Below are 13,546 nucleotides of genomic sequence, written 5' to 3'. Positions count from 1 at the left end.
ATCAAATAACCTAGGAATCTACCGGATCCAACCCCGAATGCACACTTATCAGCGTTGAGGCGCAGCTGGTGGTGTCGGAGTATCTTGAATGCTTCCTTCAGGTCGCCAACGTGCTTCCCTTCTTGCTTGCTCTTTATCACCATGTCGTCAATGTATACTTCCACCATCCGTCCAATCTTATCCTTAAACATCCTCGTCATCATTCGTTGATATGTGGCTCCTGCGTTCTTCAAACCGAACGGCATCACGATATAGTGGTAGTTAGCATCGGGCGTTAAGAATGCCGTCTTCTCCTAGTCCTCAGCGGTTAGGGCAATTTTGTGATAGCCCTCGAAAGCATCGAGGAAACGCATTCTCGGGTGCCCGCATGTAGTGTCCACCAATTGGTCGATTTTCAGCATCGGAAATGGATCCTTCGGACATGCTCGGTTAAGATCGGTAAAATCAACACAAACTCTCCACTTGCCGCTCTTCTTCTTCACGACCATCGTGTTTGCAAGCCACTCCAGAAAGAACGCTTCCTTTATGGCCCCCGCTTCTCTCAGTCTCCCGACTTCCTGTCTGACGGCTTCCACGTGCTCCTTGGTAGACCTTCTCGGTCTCTGTTTCTTGGGGGGGGGGCATAAAGGATCCACGTTCAGCTTGTGAACTATGAACTCGGGGTCGACGCCGGGCACCTCATACGGACTCCATGGAAACACATCCACGTTCTGTATGAGGAATAACAGTAGCTGCACCCTTTCCCCATCATTCAACCTTGCCCCTATCTGAAAACTCCTTTCACTACCCAGTAAGATCATTACGCTTACCAAATCCTCGGCAGAGGTGGTCCCCTCCACCTGGAGCTGCTGTAATTGCTATAGGGGTGCTTTCTCGACTGATTCCTTCTGCTCGGTTTGTTTGACTGCCGCGGCTACCAAACATTGCCTAGCCGCCTGCTGGTCACCCTTTATTATTGTAATCCCCTCATCAGTTCGGAACTTGACTTTTACGTGCAAAGTGGACGGCACAACCCCCATGTCATGTATCCATGGCCTTCCGAATATTGCTGTGTATGGTGAGAAAGAGGTGACCACTATGAATGTCACCATTACCTCCCTGCCTCCCATGACAACTGGGAGCAAAATCTGCCCCTCTGGAATCACCACGTGTCCGTCGAATATCATCAAAGGTGTATCATACTTGGACAAGTCCCTCTTTTTCAGGCCGAACCCCCTGTACAGGTCCGGGTACATTACATTTGCGCCACTCCCTTGATCTATCATTATTCTCTTCACTATGAATCCCCTTATTCGGGCCGTGACTATTAAAGCATCGTGGTGGGGCTCGGTAGTACATTCCAGGTCATCGTCGTCGAACGCGATGGGTTGTATACTGTACCTTGGCTTCTTCCCCGGGGGTTGCTTGCCCGTGCTTCTTTCCGCTGACACCACGGCCAACACCCCTTTTACCGTAGGTGTTTTAATTGCCCTTGGGGCAGCGTGGATGACCTCTATCACTCCCAAAGGGGGTGGGAGAGGGTTTCTACGCGGCCGATCAGCCTGTCCGGTCTCCTGATTCCCTGCCTCCACTAGAAATTCTTTCAAATGGCCCGCCTTCACCAACTACTCCAGGTGATCTTTCAACACCCTACACTGCTCGGTGGTGTGCCATTTGTCCCTGTGATAGGAATAATACAAATTCTGGTTTCTCCTTGACGGGTCACCTGCCATCCTGTTCGGCCGCTTAAAATATGGCTCATTTTTTATCCTATAAATAATGCGGTGTACAGGCTCCTTGAACGTCGCGTTGACTCCCCCAACCGCCGGGTCGAGATCTTGAATTCTCAAATCCTTCCTGTGTCTGGGGTTGAAGCCGTTGTTCCGAGCATAACTGATTATTGGCTCATTCCCTTTGGACTACAGCCGATCATCTTCTAAGCGCTTGTACTCTTCGATATGCCTCATCAACTACCTCATATCCTCGGGAGGCTTTAAGGTCAATGATTCTCTCAGCCCGGACTCTTCTGGTAGGCCCATCTGAAAGGTGCTCGCCGCGATCTTTTCATTACCCCCGCCAATCTCGTTGTACAGCTCCCAGTACCGATTGGCGTAGTTGTGAAGGGTCTCTCCAGCCCCCATCTTCATTGATAGCAACGAGTCCACGGGCTGCAGCACTCGGCTGCAAGTCATGAACCGCACCCCGAACTCCTGAATTAGTTCCGCAAAACTGTGGACTGAGCCCTTCTTCAACCTGTTGAACCATCTCAAAGCAGTGGGCCCAAGGCTCGAGGGGAAAACCTTACACATCAATGCATCGTTATGGGAGTGTAAGGACATCATCTGGATATAGTGACTTACATGTTCCACCGGGTCTGTCTTCCCGATGTAGGAATTGAACGGTGGCCGTGTGAACCGGCTTGGCATAGGCGCGTTCTCGATTTCTCTAGAGAACGGTGACCGGGCAGCTTGACGCAGTGCTCGGCTCATGGTTTCCATTGCCGCGTTACGCGGTCACTCCGTGTCGGGGGAGGTTGATTCACGGTCCGCATACTCTCGCGAGCGATCGCGGTGCCTATGAGACCCGGATTGACGAGACCCTGCCTCACGGCGATTCCCCACACTTACTGACCTTTCCCTTCGTGCTCCCTGGTCCCTTCTCCTGCGTCGGCCCCGTGCTTGCAACTCCAAGTCCCTAACCGCCCTGCGTAGGCGCTCTAGCTCTTGGTCCCTCCGTTCAAGCTCCTGGTCTCTTCTATCAAGGCGGCTGTGGCCTGAGGCGTCAGACATTGTCCGGAGGGTTTGATACGACCCCTCTCTGGGCCCAGATTCTTCTGCCTCCTCGTGCATTCTATCCTCCTGCCTTTTTTGCCTCCTTTCTCGCCATGTAGATCCCCGCGAAGACCCTCCAGTGCCGCTCTCTGCATGGCTTCTCTGTCTGCTTCCGGACATCCTTACAAGCGTGCCAAGATAGCACCACAGCTACGTAGGAGATTCCCACAGACGGCGCCAATTGTGCGACCCATGATAAGGCTGCTGGGCCTCGAAGGAATTCGGGCTCATAATCTATTTGCATAGTGGGCTTTTGGATTTCCTACCACGGGTGGCGCAATGCTCGGCAGGCCCGTTTCCTGAGTCGCACCTTTTTCTTTACTATCTTTCCTCTTTTTTCTTTGTGGAGAGTTGAAATTAGTTCTCTCTCTAGTCTATTCCCTCTGAAATTGCCAACTCTTTTGACTGAATCTTCTCTGTCTATTTATAGCCAAACTTAGTGGGACGGTCATGATTATTCTCCTGATGGGTGGAGGGAGGGGTCCAATGCTATTACCCATAAGTGGGGGTTTAGTTGGGAGTAGGAGAAAATGAGAGTGGCATTGGAACTGGCTCCACCGCTGGGTTTGATGCTCAGCAGGGGCGTTCCTTAGGCAATAGAAGGGAGGTCTAATACCGTTTCATCTAAGCGGATGTTAGGCGGCGGGAAGGAGAAAATGATAGTGGCGTTGGGACCAACCCCGTATGTAAGTTATGTGCTCGGCAGGGGCACGTCGCAGGCTGCTTTGAGCGCTCCGAGCTTGAACCTCTTGCACGGCGTGCGCGTTACTATGTGTGACTAGCGCAAGACTCTTATAAGAGTTAGTCTTCATGGGCCTTAGGGCGATTGAGCTTAACAGGGGGATATGGCCCGTACAATTATAAAATTTACAACATGAGAATTACAAAGATATATCACCAATCACAAATATTCATTCAAAAATGTATTCAATAGTTTGTTGAAATTTATTTATCATATTCATTGTCACACAAATTATAAAAGTTATGAAAACTACCACGCACCATTGGTGCAGTAATCACTCCACAAGTATAAGTATTTGTGGGGTGTGGGGGGCAATGACCAATATTTAAGTCTCTAGAAGAGAGTTTCCCATACATATATACTTAGATTATGTTGAAATAGAATTTTTATCTTGTATAAAAAGAATTAAATAAATAAAATTTATGTAGTAAAATTTATATTATTTTTAATATTTTCCTATTTGAATTACTTGTGATTAGTAACACATCTATTTGTAAGACCTATTTATTTAAATTTGTCTTATCTTTATTTCTAGCATTACTTAATTCTTTGAGCCTTCTTAATAGTGAAAAAAATATAAACTAAAATATTTTAATATCTCCCAAATATTTTTATATATAAAAAATAAATAAAAAAATTTCCCCCAAATTTGGGGCCTTCTCTAGTGAGGGGGCCCTAGGCAATGGCCTAATTGGCCTAAGCCTAGGGCCGACCCTGCTAGTTAGTCCATACAATCAATAGCATCAACAAACATTTATAAAAAAAAATAATTATACGAGACTTTCAATTAATCATAAATAATATTAGAAGCATAGAATATTTCACAACTTGTTGAGGTTGTAAATTATAATTTGTATAATACCACTTTCATATGAACATGCTATTAAGGTTATGTTTGGTTGATGTGAAAATATGAGAGATTTTGGGTGGGAGGAGTGTTTGGTTGGAGAGATTTTGGGGGAGACCCATCTACCCCTTCTCCCCCCAACCTAAATAAAACTAATGTGATTTATGTTTTCTTTTTTCTCCTTCATTTCAATCAATTGGGTTGTTTTATTTATTTACTCAATAATACTTTATTTCATAAATAAAATATTTATAAAAAAGTTATATAATAAGAATATGAGAGTAAATGTATACAACCTTTAATTTTTATCGCTCCACTTTTCCACTCCAACCAAATACAAACAAAAGAAACTAAAATATTTTTTATTAACCCGCTTTTCTATTTCTACAACCAAAAGACCCTAAAGATGCATTTTTAGTGTATTACTATAAGAGAAGTGCAATATTTTACAACACTTTCACAAAAAATCTTAAGTGATAAGTTGAACTCACCATTACAATTACTTTTTTCCTTACTAGTAATAGTCAGTATCAATTTACCACTTAAAATTTGATATAAAAATATTGAAAAAAATGTAATAGATAACATCTCTATTTTTTATTAAGTGTAAAACACACTTTTTGCACTAGGCCCAAAGCACACTGCCGTCTACTTGAGAACCGTCTAAAAGACTCAAAAACAATAGGCCCAAATCTAGGACCGGGTGGTCTTTCACTCGCCGCGTTTACTTGATTAACAACAATATCCCCTCAACCGTCCGATATCATTCCACCTTGTCAAATCCTACGGCCCATAATCCTTACAACTCTGTCCCCACCCCAACTTCAACTCTGACGTGGAAACCGAACTCGGAAACGACCACACTCTGTGAGTCTGTGACTGGTTGAGTTTCTTTGCTAAGACTTAAGACTCTGTTTGTTTCACCCCCACTTTATCAAAAGCCGCAAAAACAAGTCTTTTCACACTTTTATTTTATCCTCACCAATCGGGAAAACCCATTTTTTTCTGTTATTTGTTTGGTTTCGTTTATTTTTTTGCAGAGATCTTCGATCGTGATCTAGCTGTTGAATTCGATTAATTTTTGATTTACAATCCAAACATACACGCCCTACATTCTCGTAATCTTTTAGGTACATTTTCGATTTTTTCATTTTTCTTAACACTCTGTTTGGTTGCCGAGAAAGCGTCGGAAGATTAAAAAAGAAAAAAGAAAAGAAAAGCTAATTGAACTTTTGAACTCTGAATTATGATTTCTCGTGGTTTTTCCTAGGGTTTCTCAGCTACCAAACGGAAATGTTGCTTGCTTGCTGTTTGAAATTTGAGTTTCTTTTGAGTGTGATTTTTAAGCTAATATGAAATTCTCCGTACCTGATTATTACTTTCATTAATGAATTTTTACTGTTAGTTTTAGTTGATTGAGTTTAGTTTAATTATTCATGAATTTAAGCTTGGTGAATTTGATGATTTTGTGGTAGGTTTGACTGAATTTTGTTGAATTCAATTCGGATATGATGGATACAATGTGGTGCTGTTGAGGCCAATTCCTCAATTATAGTGATCAAAAGAGAGGTTTTGTGAGGTTTAGGGTTTTGTATTAGTCGAAAAAAAAAATGAGTGTGGTGGGATTTGATATTGGAAATGAGAACTGTGTAATTGGGGTTGCAAAGCAACGTGGGATTGATGTGTTGCTGAATGATGAGTCGAAGAGGGAAACACCGGCTGTGGTGTCTTTTGGCGAGAAGCAGCGGTTCATGGGGTCCATTGGGGCTGCTAGCGCGACAAAGAATCCTAGGTCCACTATATCTCAAGTGAAGAGGTTGATTGGTAGGAGATTTAGGGAGCCGGATATTGAGAATGACCTTAGGTTGTTCCCTTTTGAATGTTTGGAAGGTCAGGATGGCGGTGTTTTAATTCGTTTAGAATATTTGGGTGAGATGCATATGTTCTCTCCGGTTCAGATTCTGGGGATGCTGTTTTCTCATTTGAAGCAAATAGCTGAGAAGGATCTTGAATTGAATGTTTCGGATTGTGTGATTGGGATTCCTTCTTACTTCACGGATTTGCAGAGGCGTGCTTATTTGGATGCAGCAACAATTGCTGGACTGAGGCCGCTGAGATTGATGCATGACTGTACTGCTACAGCTCTTGGCTATGGTATTTACAAGAATGATTTCTCTGTTGCAGGCCCAACTTATGTTGTGTTTGTTGACATTGGTCATTGCGACACACAAGTTTGTGTAGCATCGTTTGAGAGTGGACAAATGAAAATAATTTCCCATGCTTTTGACAGGAACCTGGGAGGGAGAGACTTTGATGAGGTTCTGTTCGGATATTTTGCAGCACAGTTCAAGGAGCAGTATGATATTGATGTCTATGCAAATGCCAAAGCGTCTATTAGGTTGAGGGCATCTTGTGAGAAACTAAAGAAGGTTCTGAGTGCGAATGCAGAGGCGCCACTAAATATAGAGTGCTTGATGGATGAGAAGGATGTTAAGGGTTTTATTAAAAGGGACGAATTTGAGAAATTATCATTAAACTTGTTGGATAGAATTAGTGTTCCTTGTCATAAGGCTTTGCTTGACTCTGGTTTGACTGTAGAGAAGATCCTCTCAGTGGAGCTTGTAGGCTCAGGGTCTCGGATACCAGCTATTACTAGGATTTTAACTTCTCTATTTAATAGAGAACCAAGCCGGACAATCAATGCGAGTGAGTGTGTGGCTCGTGGTTGTGCTCTTCAGTGTGCAATGCTTAGCCCAATATACCGGGTCAGAGAATATGAGGTTTGTCTTTATCTATCCACAAATGCAAAGTTTCCAGTGTTTCTATGAAGATAAACTGATTTCTACTATTAATCATTACTTGATTTATACATCAATTATGTTATCAGATGTTTGTCCCTTTGTATTCTTTGTTTATTTTCCAAGGGTGTCATTCCTGGTTAATTTTGAAAAGATAGTACTTCAAAATTAGAACTGCTATGCAGTAGTTGTTGGCCATAATGTCCTTGTAATGTCTATGAAGCATGGATACGTGACATGCCTGGGATACATCTCCATGCAGGTCCCAGCCATGTCCTTTTTAAAAATAAAAATGCAGGACATGGGAACAAGAGGAATCGAATACCATTTCACAAAACAAAGAGAGGATTCATGCTCTAGTAGTAATAGTGCATTTGAGAAGTAATAAATATTCTTATATTTGGTTTTTATTCTAATTTCTAAACATCCTTTAATAGTCATGAATTCACTTTATTATCCATTATTGCTCTTAAATTGATATATATTTAACATTATATGAAAAATAAATGCTTGACAATATATAGAAAATAGAAATAAAAAATATTTAATAATAATTTAATAGATGTGTCCCACTGTACCCATGTCCTATTTTTTCAAAAAATGTTGTGTTGATGTATCGTACCCGTACCTGTGTCCATGTTGCTTAATAGTGTAATGTTTACCCTTTATTAATATGTTTTTCTTGGAAGATTGCCTATAGCCCCTCAGGGAAAATCTTTTTGTATTTTATATTTCTATTTTATTTATTTGTTTATTACTTTAATGAGAGAGGACATGAGCTTTTTTAAATATCATTACCAAGTGTTGGCCTACCAAAGTGGGGCCCTGGGAGTGGAGTTATGGATACAAAACTATGCGATGGCATCCTCTGTATCTTCTTTTTTTGCTATTTGATTTCATTAATAACCATGGTAAAAATGAGTTATATTTGAAACAAACATGGATCATCATAAGTTTAAGTTGTCTTCAATTTGCTTTTCTTTAGGCACAGACATGAGCACACGACCAGAATATATGTAGAGATGCTTGCACTTTTACACCTCCACAATATAGTTTAAGATGCCTGCAATTTTTTTACACGAGAATATAAGTAGAGATGCCTGCACTTTTATGTTTATGTAAGTTTTGTTCCTATTTAAGATTATGGTGTTAAAAAAATTTATTATTTGCAGGTTCAAGATGCATTTCCTTTCTCCATAGGATTCTCAACAAAAGAAGGTCCAATTTGCACTTTGTCGAATAGTGCTCTTTTGCAGAAGCACCGATCATTTCCAAGTATTAAGATTCTTTGTTTGCATAGAACTGATACGTTCCATATGGAAGCTTATTATGCTGATCTAAATGAATTACCTGCTGGTGTATCACCTAAAATCAGCAGTTCTATGGTACGACTTCCTTTTGAACATGATTATTTCATTGTGTATGTAAATTTTGAGACATGTCAAAATTATATTAAATCTAAATCATGCATGCAAGTGGTTTAGACAATATTCAAATTCACATAATTTCAACTTCTTTAGTGAGTGTGAATTTCAATGTTTGTGCTTGAAATTTAAAAATTGGACCACTAGACATAATCACCTTTTGGGTGCTTGGCAATTGTAACACTATGTTTGGAAGTTGGGAGGGAGAGGAGGATAGGATAAGACGGGGGAGGTAGAAGAGAGGAGAGGAATAGAAAGGGGAGTAGATGCCCCTCCCTTTGTTTGGCTGTAGGGTTGGAAGGAGAGTAAATGATAATGTATAAAGAAATTGGCAATTATGTCCTTGATTTATTAAGCTCTATACATAAAAAATGTTAAGGGCGAAATAGGAAGTACACAAGAATCCAATGAATTTGAATCCCTTCCCCTCCAAATTCCCCCAAATTGGAAGAAATTAAAAAAAAAAAAAATCCCTCCAAGCCCTCTCAAATCCTTTCTCCTCCCCTTTTAAAAAACACCCAAGCAAGGGAGAATTAAATCCCCACCTCCATTGCTCTCTACTCTCCTCTCCTCTTCCCTAATCCAAACATTGTGTAATGTAGAAGTAGAACACTTCTCAGGGTGATCTTTATCTATTTTTCCTTCTGTCTGTTTTCACCCTTTCCCTATAGTAAGCCCTGGTAAGAATGTTTCAACATTATAAACTTTGCATTAATCAGTGACAAAAACTTATTTATAACATTTTTTTACTTGCAGTTTACATAGTATTCCTAAGAACAAAAGCGCAGGATGCATTGGGTAGGTTATTAGCATGAATCCTGAAACTTACAATCTTATTTAATTTAATCCCTGTTAGCACTTAGCCTATTTGGGGGCAGGAGTGGGTCTTAATGTATTGCAGGATTATTTCCAAAATTGAGGATGGTGTGACAGCATGGGTAAAATTTATTCTTGTTTCTAAATATGTAATTATTCTTTCTTCTGTTTTTTTTTGAATTTAAATTTATTTAAATTTTTTATATATATAATTTTTAAGCGAGTTACTTATATTGCAGTCTCTTTTGTATATAACCAATGTCTGTTGGGCCCCTTTCTTCAGCATAGGGGATATTGAACCCTAGATTTCCCAATCTCCAAGCTGTTTGACTATTTAGTTTTGTTCATTGGTTTATTTAGGCTTGATTTATGATTTTCCATTTCTCTAGATTGGCCCTTTCCAAGTTTCTAACATGGAAGCAACAAAAGTTAAAGTTAGAGTGCAGCTAAACATTCATGGGATTGTTACTGTAGTATCAGCCTCAGTAAGTATACAATTCTATCAATTCATATACTGAACATATTGAGCTTGAGACTTTTGTGTAAGATTATTCTAATTTCTTGTGAGTGTTTTCTACTGAATCAGCTATTAGAAGATAATGTAGATGATGATTCCCTTGCAAAGAGTGATGATCATTTGACTTCAGCAAAGATGGAGGCTGAAGCCAATCATGGGTCTTCTGCTGTCCCAAATAGTGCTGAAGATAGTAATCTTAAACGGATGAAACCTTCATCCGTATCTTCTGTAAGTAGTTCAGTTGTTTAACCATTTATGTATGCGTTTCTTATCTCCAGATGCATTCACATCATTAATTTACTGCATTCCAACATTCTCTGGAAAATTAAAAAGTATGCTTGCTTTCATTAGTTGTTCTCCTCACCTTCAAAAACCTTTATCTTATATAGCAGGCCAAATTGTCATGTCTATGCTATATAGTATTGAGCTGATGACATTCTTTTGTATTTATGTGTGATAAGTTGGAAGCTTAGAAATTGAATTTCCTTGTGTAGGGCGATGGACTAAGAAAAAGCAAGTTTGTCAAAAGGCTGGATATTCCCGTTAGTGAGTGTGTCTTTGGTGGAATAGCAAAAGCAGAGCTCTCAGAAGCTGAAAAGATAGAACATCAGCTGGTGCAACAAGACTTAAAGATGGAGCACGCAAAAGAAATGAAAAATGCGTTGGAGTCTTATGTCTACGAGATGCGTGATAAGGTATAACATCAAAATTCAGAATGAATGGTTGAGTTATAATCCCAAATCTAAAGCCCCCTTCTCAGGCTAGGGGAGCCTGCTGAAAAATTTGAATCATACCTATTTCACCTTAGCAAAGCCTTTGTAGAATATGCTATAAACTTGTTGTAGTTGTGTATAGGAATAGAGCTGATGTTCTTATGTGGCATACTTTATTCAATTCCTCGATGTAATGAGTTTATAAAAAAGTACTTATATGAAAAATAGTGTGTATCAAAAGGTCAATGTGGTGTGCACCTTTAGACTTTCCTTGTAGGCAGTGGTAATATTTTTTTCCTGGGCCTGTTCCTTTGAGCCTTACTTATGTCAATTCTTAATCACATTTGAAGTATGAACCTTACAGCTTTCCCCCTTATAAAAATATGCCTTTTCTTATTTCCCTTTTTCACTTGAAACATTTGTTAATGCTCTTTAATGGCTGCATGTGAAATTTCTTTTCCCCTATGATTTTGATGGAAACTATGACCAAAAACTTGCAATCTGTGTTCATGAAAATTCTAGCTCACAATGTTCGTTTATGAATTTTTCAAAAAAATATATTTTACAGGTTTTGAAATAAAAAATTTACTTGTGAATTTTCCTCGTATATTTGACTGGTGATTGAATCTCTGAATTTGAATCATTGGTGACCTTAAGAAGTTTCAACTAAGTGGATGTGACTTGAACAGGGTCCCCATATCTGTATCCTGTCAGTCTGTCATGATGTCCTGGTAAATTTTTTTCAAGTCAAGTCCAGCATTGTCTTGGCCCATATCTAAATTTTCATATGTGAATCTTAAATTATAACTGAATTGAATTTAGGTATTTGGGCTGTTTTATTAGACTTGATTGTTCCAGATGTTAGAATAACACACTTATGTGAATAGGTATTACATACATACTGTGGCTTTTCCACCGAGTCAGAGAGGGAAGGTATATCCTATAATCTTCAACAGACAGAAGACTGGCTTTATGAGGATGGATTTGATGAATCTGTAGATGCTTATACAGAAAAGCTGGAGTATCTTAAAAAGGTGATAAATAAATTATAAATTTTCTACAATTTTTATGAATATTTTTCCGTTAAATGATACATCTGACAGTGTTTTGGGTTGTAACAGCTGGTTGATCCCATTGAAAACCGATATAAAGAGGAAGAGGCACGAGCCCGAGCTAGTAAGGATCTATTAGATTGCATCACAAATTATCGGATGGTTGTAGAATCACATCCTGTCGGTGAGAGAGATGTGGTATGATCCTTGTCCATTACTTCGTTGGTGGTGAAGACAGTCTTTCACGGTTCACTATTTGATTATTTTATTTTGCAGGTCATTGATGAATGCAATAAAGCAGAACAATGGTTGCAAGAGAAACTCCAACATCAGAATTCTTTGCCTAAAAATGCTGATCCAATATTATGGTCAAACGAAATCAAGAGAAAGTCAGAGGCCCTTGACATGTACTGTTCTCATACTTTAGTATCTTCACTTCACAGAGTACTGACTTTAAAAATCTGAGAGATGGGAATCCACATATAGAGTTTAAATTGCTGACTATTCATACTGAATTTCAGTTATAATATATTTATTTAAAGAGCTGACAAAGAGAATGATTTTGGATAGATAATTGTGGAGAATGCATGGCATGTTGAGAATCCGTAACTGATCCTTTAAAGTTTTGGGATGAGGGTTTTGTTGTTTTGTATTAGTAATTAGTATATGTGGACTATACTCTAAATTTGATTGGATAATTATAAAAATCAATAGATATCACATAAAATGTAATGGTAGCAGGTGTCTAGCTCAATAACAGCTGCCATATATGAGAAAGTTATGTTACTGCTGCTGTGTTGCCTTTGCTTTCATTTAATATTTACGTGATATTTTTCTCAGTTGCACTTCATGTTCCATCTATCGAAGAACACAACAAATGCAATCCCACACCAAATCCTTGAAAGAAGTTTATTACTCAATATATTTGTACTTAGCTGCTAGTAGATTTGGTCACGTGAAGATCCTATCCTACAAACATCTGCCCTTATCTAACTTTAATTTTAGTGGAAATTTTTATGGAACTGGTGTATTCTTTTCTCTTTTCATTGACAAATTGTGTTTGTTTGTTATCTTTCATCTTGTTGCTGTTTCCATTACATCTTTTTCTTTTGGCTTTCTCTACCTTTAAAATTAAACCTGATGCCTCCACGGATTTGTTGTTCAGGACATGCAAACACATAATGAGATCCAATGCTTCTCCCCCCAGTTTTGAGGATGAAGATGACTCAGACCAAAGAGACAAACCGGATGGCATTCGCATGCAAGTAGATTGATGCGGAATCTCTATGCATGTTTACAGATGTAAAATCTTGCACTTCTAGTAGCAGCTGAAACATTCTCAGAAGGTGAGCACTGGTTTTGTTTGTTCTCATGAATATAACTTTTTGCTTCTTGTTTTTAGATTATTCGTTACGATTTACTAATTCAATGTGTAGGATAAAAAAGGAAATTGTGGAGTGCTTTAATTTGTAAATGTAAACAATATAGATTTTGTTGGCCAAGGCCCCTGTTTTGTAATAAAAGAAATCATGATTTACTGAATTTAGATCCAGATACTCGTCCCCACCTCATTCGACCTCTTTACTAACCCATTCTAAAAATCCATTGGCTAATAAACTGCATAATTTATTAATATTTGAATTCATCTCATCTCATCTCATATTAGTCTTTTTGGTTCACTTAGCTTCATTTTTTTGCGATCTTGGCTTGTTTCATTTTCTTTCATTGTGAGAAACTGTTATTGTTGAATTTAAGAATCTATTAAGAAGAATCCATGGTACTCAGTAGCATTGTTTGGCATCTTCCACAAGGACAACCAATGTTCAA

The 13,546-nt window shown here is 39.1% G+C and overlaps 2 protein-coding genes across 2 annotated transcripts; one reads left to right on the top strand and one right to left on the bottom strand.

Moving 5' to 3' along the window:
• Window positions 1-857: 857 nt before the first annotated feature.
• On the bottom strand, window positions 858-2,477 carry LOC142635669 (uncharacterized). The gene is made up of 3 exons (XM_075809792.1): window positions 1,954-2,477; window positions 1,770-1,872; window positions 858-1,595 (listed from the first exon to the last, which is right to left on the bottom strand). Exons 1-3 carry the CDS (start codon window positions 2,475-2,477, stop codon window positions 858-860), a joined length of 1,365 nt encoding a protein of 454 aa, XP_075665907.1.
• Window positions 2,478-5,289: 2,812 nt separating this feature from the next.
• On the top strand, window positions 5,290-13,269 carry LOC142636068 (heat shock 70 kDa protein 16-like). The gene is made up of 10 exons (XM_075810139.1): window positions 5,290-5,529; window positions 5,875-7,179; window positions 8,370-8,582; window positions 9,827-9,922; window positions 10,024-10,182; window positions 10,449-10,649; window positions 11,555-11,701; window positions 11,789-11,917; window positions 11,996-12,126; window positions 12,885-13,269. Exons 2-10 carry the CDS (start codon window positions 6,010-6,012, stop codon window positions 12,991-12,993), a joined length of 2,355 nt encoding a protein of 784 aa, XP_075666254.1. The 5' UTR covers window positions 5,290-5,529; window positions 5,875-6,009; the 3' UTR covers window positions 12,994-13,269.
• Window positions 13,270-13,546: the final 277 nt, after the last annotated feature.

Source organism: Castanea sativa, chromosome 5 (genome assembly GCF_040712315.1).
Source record: "Castanea sativa cultivar Marrone di Chiusa Pesio chromosome 5, ASM4071231v1".
Classification (NCBI taxonomy): domain Eukaryota; kingdom Viridiplantae; phylum Streptophyta; class Magnoliopsida; order Fagales; family Fagaceae; genus Castanea; species Castanea sativa.
The sequence above is the reverse complement of the archived record's forward strand: the minus strand, read 5'-3'. Positions and strand labels throughout refer to the sequence as shown.

What these genes read in the sequence shown, in the direction of transcription:
- LOC142635669 (XM_075809792.1), bottom strand. Translation starts at nt 2,477, where the DNA reads ATGGAAACCATGAGCCGAGCACTGCGTCAAGCTGCCCGGTCACCGTTC. An exon ending in AAGCCTCCCGAGGATATGAG is followed by an intron (nt 1,873 to 1,953) that starts GTAGTTGATGAG and finishes GCCAATAATCAG; the next exon opens with TTATGCTCGGAACAACGGCT. An exon ending in ACGCGACGTTCAAGGAGCCT is followed by an intron (nt 1,596 to 1,769) that starts GTACACCGCATT and finishes TAGTTGGTGAAG; the next exon opens with GCGGGCCATTTGAAAGAATT.
- LOC142636068 (XM_075810139.1), top strand. Translation starts at nt 6,010, where the DNA reads ATGAGTGTGGTGGGATTTGATATTGGAAATGAGAACTGTGTAATTGGG. An exon ending in AACCTTCATCCGTATCTTCT is followed by an intron (nt 10,183 to 10,448) that starts GTAAGTAGTTCA and finishes TTCCTTGTGTAG; the next exon opens with GGCGATGGACTAAGAAAAAG. An exon ending in CTGTCGGTGAGAGAGATGTG is followed by an intron (nt 11,918 to 11,995) that starts GTATGATCCTTG and finishes TTTATTTTGCAG; the next exon opens with GTCATTGATGAATGCAATAA.